Source organism: Protopterus annectens, chromosome 2.part0, assembly GCF_019279795.1.
Source record: "Protopterus annectens isolate FY-2018-M chromosome 2.part0, PAN1.0, whole genome shotgun sequence".
Taxonomy (NCBI): Eukaryota; Metazoa; Chordata; order Ceratodontiformes; family Protopteridae; genus Protopterus; species Protopterus annectens.
This window is the reverse complement of record NC_056728.1, coordinates 1,686,018,604-1,686,029,610: the sequence shown is the minus strand read 5'-3', so window position 1 is coordinate 1,686,029,610 and position 11,007 is coordinate 1,686,018,604. Positions and strand designations below refer to the sequence as shown.

Genomic DNA, 11,007 nt, shown 5'->3' with positions numbered 1-11,007 from the left:
GGACTTAGCTTGGAACCCTGGCTAAGGACTTAGCTCTATAGCTGTGCCACTGGGAAGTCTTATTGGGGGATCTGGAGAAAGAGAGAGGAACCAGCCCTGGACTGACTGTGTTCTTTGTATGCTCTTAAGGGAAAAGTACCATAAATTGCTATGTTCCTTACTATTGGGTATAGTCAGCGTCCAGTTAGTCCGAATACCAGAGGTAGCGTCTCCACAAGTCCAGATACGCATTGGTCAGGGCGTCAGTCGCCAGAGCATATGGCCAGGGAGTGTCGGCGTCATATCCCTCAGTCTTTTCTTGCCCCAGATGTCCAGAAGACCCTAAAAGACAAGTTAAAAATACCTGCACCAAAAATAAAGACAATAAAATTGCACTACCCAACAAAAATATAAGAATATAGCAAAAGATACACAACCACCCCTAAACACAGAGCCAAAGGAGGGCACAGTAAGAAGGGAGGGAGGAATAGGGATGTGGACTGCAGCACATTTATGCATCTACATCTACACTGTACTATGTTCTTAAAACCCCATTGCTGGTATCCTGTTGCAGGTCCCATTGCTAAAGCAGTACTAAGAGGGAGGCTGGCAAAGGAGTAAGGAAGCATATTAATAACATGCATACCAAAAACAACATGGCAAAACCAAACCTAGACTTAGAAAAGCAGCTAGAGTAGATTAATGCTTAGAAGGTAAATGCTTTGACTTAGTAGCTGCTTCCACTCCATCCTGCTGCTTCAATCCTTAGAAAATGCTGTTTGCCATAGAGTAGCCCCTAGTGGAAAGTGGCCTAATCCCAGCTGGAATCTCCTTGCCATGGGAATCTAACAAAAATGCCATGAAATACAATGCAAAAATGAAAAGCCAATCCACTTTAGTGTAGTTTGTTTTTGAACTCAAAGCCCTGTGAACTCAAAGAAAACAAACAACTGCTGAAATCCTTAGTCCTGCAATCCCTTGAAGCATAATTGCCTGTTGCATGAGTGCAATGTGTGTCAAAAAATTTTTCCCCTTATTTTTTGGTATTTTGGGGTGCATAGGGCAAGAATAGGCAAATAGTAAAGTTTAACTAAAAACACTAGAAACCATAAAAAGGAAAGGAAAAGGCAGTAATGATACCCTATCCTTATGGAAAATCAAAATGCTCTAACTGCCATAAGGGCTGCAACTCAGACACCTTCTTGCAGAAGTAATAGCCAACAGAAAAGCAGTCTTCCATGACAAGTATTTCAATTCAGCAGTAGCCGCGGAAACAAAAGGAGAGTAAGTAAGTAAGTTAAGTTTTCCAACAGAAAATTGAGATCCCAAGTAGGGCTCTGGTGGGGTGATGTTATTCTTTGCCCCCTCTAAAATACTTTGAACAAAGGGGATCACGAAAACAATGGTGGGTCACAATCATAGTGAGCTCTGCACTTGATGCAGAGACCTGCATCTGGAAATACTGTGTGTGTACCTATTATCAATCCAGTGAACATCTCCCCACAGTTGCCAGTGGTGAAGACTAAGGCTCCTTGATTACTTGTCCAGAGGTGGGATATCCACATCACATATTGGTCTGCAGTGGTGGGTCATCACATCATCCACAAGGACTCTTGGACTGTTAGTATGGAACTTACAAAGATAGCATAGCTTGCACAGGTGTTAGGATGTATTTTTCATAAATTACATATAGAAAGTAAAATCATGTCACCTTGAATAAAAAGATTTTTTGGGTAAGTACCTCTACATGAAAAAAATGTCCTGTTTTAAAAAAATGGAAATATGTAGAGCACTTGAGCCTAATTTTGGGCACATGTATTCAAACAGGATGGCGTGCTCTTGTCAAGATTTGGGAAGATAATTTTTTCAGCAGATATTTTGCAATATTTGACAAACACAGGGCAGGATTTTTGCCAGGTCAGAAGTGTAACCATTCACAAATAATATTTGAAGAATCTCTGATGGTTGTTAATGCTAGGCGCATTAACAATAACTTTTTTTTATTGGAAAATTTGCTACGTTCCTACAAGATAGTTAAAGAACAATGACTAGAAACCAGTTCTGTTGGGGTATAAATGTTCATACTGTAATAGACATTCTAACAAAAAAACAGATGGAGGTGTTCTGATAGGGTTTAATCATAGTTATGAGATGGGATTATTACGTGATTACTGATAACACCAATACTATAGATTGTGTAACTGTGACAATAAAGACAACCCTGGAACATATAGCAACTGTTGGAGTGTAGAGACCACTGAAGTCAAGTGCTGATGAACTAGAGGAATTCATACATTTCTTGCCTGAAACACAGGAAGGGAGAACAATATTAGCTGAGGACTTAAATTCACCAGAAATAGACTGTAATAATATTGATTCAACAACATTAGTAAGGATACTATTCATAATGTATGTTCAAGAACAACAATTGCTTCAGATTATGAAAAAGCCTATCAAAGAACGTAACATACTAGACATTATTTGTGTTCCTAAAGAAATTACTGTTACTTCATGTCAAGTTTTACCACCACTGATGTGCAGTGATGATGAGGTTATAAAAGTTATTTTGTTGCTGTATAATTCTGCCAAATTGAAATCTAAACCAATGCACATAAAGATATCGAGCATAACTGGAATCCATTTTATAGATACATAAGACATGAAAGGAAGAAATGCATACAAATTGATAAACTGTGTGTAGATTCTAAAATTTATACTCAGGCACAACAGATTATAGAATTATTTACAAAGAAATATGCAAAGCAGTTTGGCTCCACAAAGGGAGAGATAAATTGTCCTAGTGACATCCAGGTATCCTTAGATACTGAAATCAAATTAGATTATATTGAAAAAGAACTATGAAAACTGGATCCAAACAAAGCATTAGGAGGAGATGGAATTAGTAATAATGACCTGAAATCACTTCAGCAAGAACTTACAGTAGCATTATAACTATTATTCACTAGGTTGTATAAATGTGGTGAGATTCGTCAAGATAGGAGACGAGCACTTGCTAAACCTGTGCTTAAGGGAAAGGGGTGTAGGACAAACTCAGAATCATACAGACACTTAAGCTTACTTTCATGTTGTGGAAAATAATGGAGAAAGTAATAGTGGATAAATTATTGTCAGAACTGGAAACGCTGGGACTTGAAACCATATATTGGCTTGCATATGTTGAAAATAGATCTATTACCACCTGTAACATGATGTTCTATAGCAATATAATAACATACATGAATGAAAAATATGCTGTGATGTAATGTATATAGATTTAACTTCAGCATTTGACAGGATTGTAAACGCAAAACAATGTTCAATAATTTAGAACAACTAGGTATTGGTGTATTCTTGATATGATTTATAGCTGGATGGCTTACAAATAGGACATGGCAAGTATTGTATGACAAACGGACAGATGAAATTTGAGGTTACAGTCAGAGTATATCACAGCGCTCTGTCTTAGACCTGTACTTGTTCAGATTGTATCTTTCAGATCTATCTTTTTCATCTGAGGTGTTCTACAGTCTGTATGCAGATGACCTGAAATTGGGTAAACTGATTACATATGTTACAGATACTACACGCCTGCAAAAGAATTTGACTAAATTGATAATTTGGGCACAGGAGAATAATATGCAGATAAATACATCAAAAACTAAGCATATGGGATTTGCAAGACATAAACTGAAAGGTGAATATTTAATGCAGCACACAATAATTTTAACTGTAGATTAATTTAAGGATCTGAGTATATGGGTAGATCCAGCTTTGAGTTTTTCCAGTCATATTAACCAATTGGTTTTGTTTATTCCATTACACCAAAACTTAAGTATGGAATAACAATATGGAAATCTTATAAGAAAACAAGCATGAGAAAACTAGAAAAAATACAGCAGAAATATACCAAGGGCATCCATGGATGTGAAAATTTAAGTCATTATGAAAGACTAAACTATCTAAACTTGTACGAGGAGACCTTATTTAGGTATACAGGTGAATGCCTGGGGTTATCAAAAAGTAGCAGAGAATCATCAGACAACTTATGCAGAAGATTCTATAGGAATGAGACATGTAGTAATTGGTTTTCTGAGGGCAGCTGATGCATAGAATAGACTACCAAATTATATTAAAGCAAGGACTAGTTTAGATATTTTACTAGTCCTTGCTTTAATATAATTTGGTAGTCTGTTCTATGCATCAGCTGATATTTTACACGGTGGTGCTGCGGTGGCGTTGTCACCTCACAGTAAGACGCTGTCCGGTTCGATTCTCAGCTAGAGCATCTTCTGCGTGGAGACATGCATGAATGGGCGTACCTTCATTGAAGGTTGTGCATCAGGGCTGGTAACTCAGCACGTAAAAATCAACTACCAATCATTAGCAGACCGGAGTTCCGCTGTGGCAACCCCTAACTGAGAAATGCCGAAAGACGCAACAACAACAACTAGTTTAGATATTTTAAGAATAGCCTGGACACCAATTACAGGAACTGTTTTGGTATATTAGTGGGCTAGAAGGGTTTTAATGGCTGTGCTTGAAATATCTGTATTATGTATGTATGTATGTAATGTCAGGCATTGCTGACTGCAATCCTCAATGATTTGCTAGAAATTAAAAATTTTATGTGGCACAATGCAAAAATATGAGGGAAAATCAGGTACGCGCTGCGTCATCAGGTACGCTTCTTCATCAGAGACAGTTGAGAGGTATGTTAGTCTACAACTTAAACTTAAATTAGAAACTGTTCTAATAACAGAATTGCTGCTCACTACCTGGCAGTCTATCAAGAACTGCAAAGAGACAGCAAAATGTTGAGTTTACCACCTTGTTTCAGAAAAGTGTTAGTTCAGTATTAATATGTTTACTGTGCACTTAGACTTTGATAGTACTTCACACCTCAGTGGTTATGTAAGAGGGTTGCCTTGTACCCTTTAAAGAATTAGGTGGGGGTGAAAGAATTTTGGATTTTAGTTATCTATCTTACATGCACTTATCAGAAAGCATATGGCATTAGCACAAGCACCTTATTCACAAAGTGCAAATGCGCATGTTCTAGAAATCTTAATTCCCTATAATTTATTTTAATGTTCATATCTGCAGTTATGCATTTAGACCTCTCATCCTCTTAGCAGGGGTGTTGCTAGAGAATTCCATTTTGTGATTACAGTCTTTTACTTATTTATTTATTGATTGATTGGATTTGTTTATCAGGATGGTCCACAGGGCCTAAGTGAGCCCATTTTTAGTGGAGGCCAGGGGAGAAAAGCTCCAACATAATATGACAGTACATACAAGAAAATAACATGCATTATAGAGTACAATACAGTTACAATGGAGTAAAACATTAAAGTTGACATTGATACAGAGTTTATACAGCCATACTACATTAGGAATAATGTAATCCCTATGGTTCAGTGTTACATACATATTTACACACTTCCACCTTGTATAGTATTACTAACATTGCTTGTGTCTTTCGGCTTATCCTGGTTAGGGGTCGCCACAGCGGAACTCCGGTAAGCTAACGTTTGGTAGTGGATTTTTAAATGCCGAGTTACCAGCTCTGACGCACAACCTTCAACGAAGGCACGCCCATTCACGCATGCCTCCACACAGAAGACTCTCTAGCTGAGAATCAAGTGTGACAACGTCTTGTTGTGAGGCGACAATGCTACCACAGCACCACTACTGCGGGTATAGTATTACTAACATTAATGGTAGAATTAGATGATTGTGAAACAGCTTCGAAGATTAATTGCTATTGGGTTGTGGGTGTTAGTAGCAAAGATTTAACAGCTAGAGTTTGAGCTCATGCAATTGTTGCGGTAAGATAATGTGACAGAAATTTAGAAAGCACTGCGATCGAATAGGGAGAGGTTTAAAGTGATGAGGCAGATATTTAAGGAGGTTTTGTTTTGGCACATGAGCAGTGCCAGAGTGAAGAAAGATGTTTACTTAGGGATGACTTAAAGAGAACAGGATTACTTATGGTTCTGAAGGTGGAAGAGCATTCCAGAGTTTAGAGACTGTAAAAGAGTACAGCATTTGACCAGCTGAGAGATTGGGTCTATATTAGCAGACCAAAAGATTACTTACGCGAATGTGTTTTGAGCGACACATAAACATCAAATCGCATTTAAGCGATTCGATGTTTATGTCATAGGGCAAGGAGATGGTTAGCCAACTTCGTGGAGTTACCCTTTCTTCACGTATAGTGTAATCTCAGAGTTGGTATATTTAAGTAGGGGGGTGTGGGGGGGGGCAAAGCCCCCACTTTATGTAATGTTTTAAAGTTTTTTTTTTTTTTTTTTTTTTGGAACAGTGATTTTTTTTTTTCCCTGGGAAAAAAATCGCTGTTCTGAGTGTTCCGGATTGTAAGCTTTTGCTTAGATGGGGTCAGTAAATCAGCGTTCGCTGATTTAATATAGACTCGAGAGATTTGGTTTGTCAACTTTTAGCAGTGATGTGTTTTCGGACCTAAGAGGTCTGTTGGCATGATAGGTGGACAGTAAAGAAGAGAGAGAGGGGCACATAGAAGGTCTGTAAATAAATTTATGTGCAGTAGTTAGTTGAAGGTATGTAAGGTGTTGAGGCAGTTCAAGCCAGTTTAGTTGGTGTAGGGATAGACAGTGATGGGATGAATATTTTGAGTTAATTACAAATTTGGCGATTGGTTTTGAGAGAAGACTGTATACTGGTGAGGATGGGGGCACCATAAAGTAGAGATGGAAGCAGGAAGGAAGAGGCTAGAGATTTCTTGGCAGTGAAGTTAAGAAGTGCTTTCGTCTATGGAGGGTATCTAGTTTCTGATGTGTTTTTTATATTGTTATGGATATGGAGGTCGAACGTTAGAGTTTCATCAATGATGACACCTAATAGTTTGGCACTTGGAATGACGGCAATGCTAGTATTATTTAGGGAATGGACAGAGAATTTATTTCTGTTGAGAGGGGTACTTTTGGGGAGGTAAATATTATAAGCTTAGTTTTACTAGGGTTAAGAGCAAGATGGTTTCTTGACATCCAAGCTTCAGTTTCAGTAAAGGCCTGTTGGGTAAGTTGCTGCAGGTCAGACACAGTCTTGGCAGAGCAGATGACGTAGAGTAATCGGCATATTGGATAACCGTGCAATGAGTAAGAGTGGTATGGAAGTTATTGATAAATATGCTAAATAGGAGGGGGTCTAGTACTGATGGGGACACCTTTTGTTGTCTTCAGAAATGGTGAGCAGAATTTTTGCCATTTGGTGGCTTGTTGCCTATCTGAAGGATAATTAGAAAACCAGTTCAGGCCGAGGGGTGAGATACCTAAGTTGGAGAGTTTGGTAAGTAGTAGGGGATGGCATTAAAGATGTGCAAATCTCACAAATTGTTGCTCCCAACACTTAAGAAATGCATGCATCACTTGCAGCTATTCCCTCTAAACCTATTAAAGATATTGGCTTGAGATTAGCAATCCCCCTCTGCAAGCACCCTTATGTACCTCATACAAAACATCCACAGGCTGGTGAAAAGTAGAATGAGCTATACAAGTGTATGGTGGATACTGGTGGATATTACAAGCTTTGTGTGACTTGTGGAGCTCATTTGACTTTTCGCCAGCCTGTGGATGTTTTGTGTGAGTTTACTGGTTTGAACATTTACTTGAAGCTTATGTACCTGTTGTTTGAAATATTAATTTAGGCAGTCATAGATGTGTCATGTTCTAATAAAGCTACTGTTTTAGTAATGTTCAGAAAAACCAACAAAGTCTGTGCTAGGCACTACAACAAAATCCAAAAGTCAAAAACACATGTCGTTTTTTTGCCAATAAAATCAGCTTCTATTACTTGCTTGGAGGAGTTATCTTTGGTCGAAGGCACTGTGTTTTTGACTTTAATGTTCAGAAAAAAATGTACTCTGTAGAATGCAAAAAATATGCCTGGCTACTCCCTTCCCTCTTAGTGGAAGAAATCTGAACAAAGCCTAAAATAACGGTGGTAGGAGCAAATGCCCAAAAATGAGATTGTTCATCTGTCCAGATTTTCACAGAATGTCTAGATTTTTACCTATTTTCTGATAAATCAATGAGGAATGAAGTCAGAAAATAATGACAGATATTTGAGTTTCAGATTTCATACCCTTCAGAAAATTCTTGCTAATGCATGACCTACTATTCGATCAACTTTCTACAGTTGTAAGAGAAATTTTTAAACATTGTCCCAATTTTTCAGCCTTTGTCCTCCTATTATTTCTAACTTTATTCAGATTCCTTGCTCAGAGTCAGAGGTATGATAAGGACAGATTTTAAATACTGCTCTTATAAACTTAGAAAGTTGCTTGTTTAATGTGTTTTATGTTAGCATGTATTTTCTGAAGGATATAAAGTCTGAAACTCAAATGTGTGCCATTATTTATTGACTTTGATCCTCAGTGTCGTTTGCCAGTAATCCACAAATTGTATGAAGAACACACCAAAATATGTAGCAAAAATCTGGACAGTTGAGAGGTATGTTTCCTGGAATACATGTTTAATTCTTGGCTTGGTTTCCAGTTGGCTTTTATCCCCTTGAATATGGAAGAGTCTTTTCTATGTCCTGCAAAAGGGGGTGTGGTCTCTAAACTAAAATATCACGCGTTCAAAGTACTTTTTCTATGATTCCAGGATCTGAGGGGAATACCAAGCCGCATTTTTTTTGCAAGTTGAAAGAGCTAGCACTCTTTCCGTGGAGTAAAATTAAGACTGGATGGAATAAGCTACAAATCAAAATTTACAGTAACTTGATACAAGGGGGTTAAACTGAAGATGACACGGGCACAGTGGGTGGCAATGAAAGAAATGAGCGTTGCAACCTTGGCACTTCCTTTAGTATGGGAAAATAAAATACTTCCTTGGGTTGTCAGCTTGATGATGGTGACTCAAGCTGCCTAGCTAGTAACAGAGGTGGAGTTTAAACAGAGATTGGTTGAAAACAGAGATCAGTCAGACTGCTGTTAAGGAAGAGCAGTAGTGAGTAAATAAGACGACTACAGCATTCATATTTATCTCGTTTCGGTGATGGCTGCGGAATATTCGGTGTCGGAGCTTGGAGAAGAACTACTCTGTTCTATTTGTCTCGACTTGTTTAAAGATGCTGTCACCCTACGTTGTGGACACAACTTCTGTCGAGCTTGTGTGGTTGCGTTCTGGCAGAGAACAAATTCGCAGGCCTGTCCCGTCTGTCGGGGAATTTCAACTGCGACTGATCTCATTACCAACCGCACGCTAAGCAATGTTGTGGAGAAGTTCGTGAAGGAACAAATGAAATACGGGGAAAGTAGTGAGGAGATCTGCAGCCTACACGGAGAGAAACTGAAGATGTATTGCATGGATGAGAAAATATTAATATGTGTCGTCTGTCAGACATCACAAAAACACGAGAGCCACAAAATACGACCCTTACAGGAGGCTGCAGAACAGCTCAGGGTAACAGCAGTTTACATTTGCTTTGCTACGCCTCTGGAGAGTTCGATAACGTCTTATTAAATATGTAATGTATTCGCCACGTGAATGATGCATATGAAGTTTGCGTCTGTTGACGTTCTTGGATTGATATAACGGAGATCGAGGTTCAGACCTCGGTTGTAGCGTTTGTGTTATGTGTTGCTTTAAGAATTATTTGGCATTTGACACGGTTAGCTTTCAAGCAGGGTAGCATCTTGGAACCCATAAAAATGATATATTGCCAGGGAGAGGCTTTGTCAAGCCCTGTTGAGACAATTAAAACTTTGATGTAATATGGTACAAATCGCTGGCATTCATAGCTGCCGAAAAATTGGGGACATATCCAAAAAATAATCAGGGACGCTTCAAAATATTACTACTATTAACTTAAAACGTTGACGGAATTAAAGGTTAAGAATTAATATGCATTTAAAAAGCCTAACTGTAATTACGGTAATTAAGGTCATTGTGTGTAGCGATAATGAAAATCACTGGACTGAACGCAGCTCGCCTCTATGAATATAAATGCAAGTTACCTTCAGTCAGTTATCGCTACTTCGAGTCATCAACACTGTAATAGCAGTTTTTCTGGAAGGGGAATGGTATTGAATTAAACATGGAAATCGATTAATTTAATAACTAAAAACTGTACAGTGTTATTCTAGAGACAATATTAAATAGTTATATATTCCAACGTTTTCCATTACAGGCATATTAATTACAGATAATATCGTTTATATGTTTTAAATAATGACGTTTGGGTTTAACGTTGCCAATAATCAGAAGTGTTAAACATAACACGTACAGTTGAAGTTAGTAATTTAAATATATATTTCTTAAATCTCATTTAAATTGACAATTTAAAATTGTTGGTAGAATAAAGTGTAATAATCACGTAACACTATTTTAAAGGATATGCTTTTTAATTTTTAGCATGGCATTAACACCAACGATAGTAACTTAAAACGTTAGGACAGCAGCGCGCATGTGTAGACTGCACTTTAGCTATAACATTGCGAACGTCACGAAAAAGCTCTGTGTGTCAGTCCGGTGATCTCAATTATCGCTGAAGTGTAAGTCATCACTTTTCTCTAAAATTCATCAGGTTTAGGAGGGATTAAGACTGATGGGGCTAAAATCTGAGCCAGAATCGGGGACAAATGATAGGTATGTGGGCATTGACAGAAATAAATACTTGACCTTTCACCGTTAGCTGGCATGCTTAGTTAACATGCATCAGTATGTACACTTTTTTTAGATTATTGGACTGTGATAAACCGTTTGTTTCTCAGCTAAACATTTGTTAAATCAATAGAAAACTCAAGACAAGCTTTTGCTAAGTTGTGCCAAAATGGGTTGGGAGACGTAGTCCATCAGTAACTTTGGAGTTGGTTACCATTTTCTTACCTTGTTCCGAGGACATGATTTGGGCATAGTAACCACCTGACGCTGCACTTGAAGGCAAGTGTGTTAAAAAGAACATGGGTGACTCTCTGCTTCTTGCTGTAATATACATATATAGAATCTAATTCTTCTTTCGGCCGCTCCCATTAGGGGTCCCCGC

The 11,007-nt window shown here is 38.1% G+C and overlaps 1 protein-coding gene across 1 annotated transcript in view; it reads left to right on the top strand.

Moving 5' to 3' along the window:
* Positions 1–8,692: 8,692 nt before the first annotated feature.
* LOC122793575 (E3 ubiquitin-protein ligase TRIM35-like) overlaps positions 8,693–11,007 on the top strand; it is a 623,883-nt gene continuing 621,568 nt past the window's right edge. Inside the window, exon 1 of the mRNA XM_044061741.1 lies at positions 8,693–9,425. Coding sequence (XP_043917676.1) covers positions 9,018–9,425 — 408 coding nt within the window. The 5' untranslated portion in view covers positions 8,693–9,017. The remainder of the gene's footprint in view (positions 9,426–11,007) is intronic.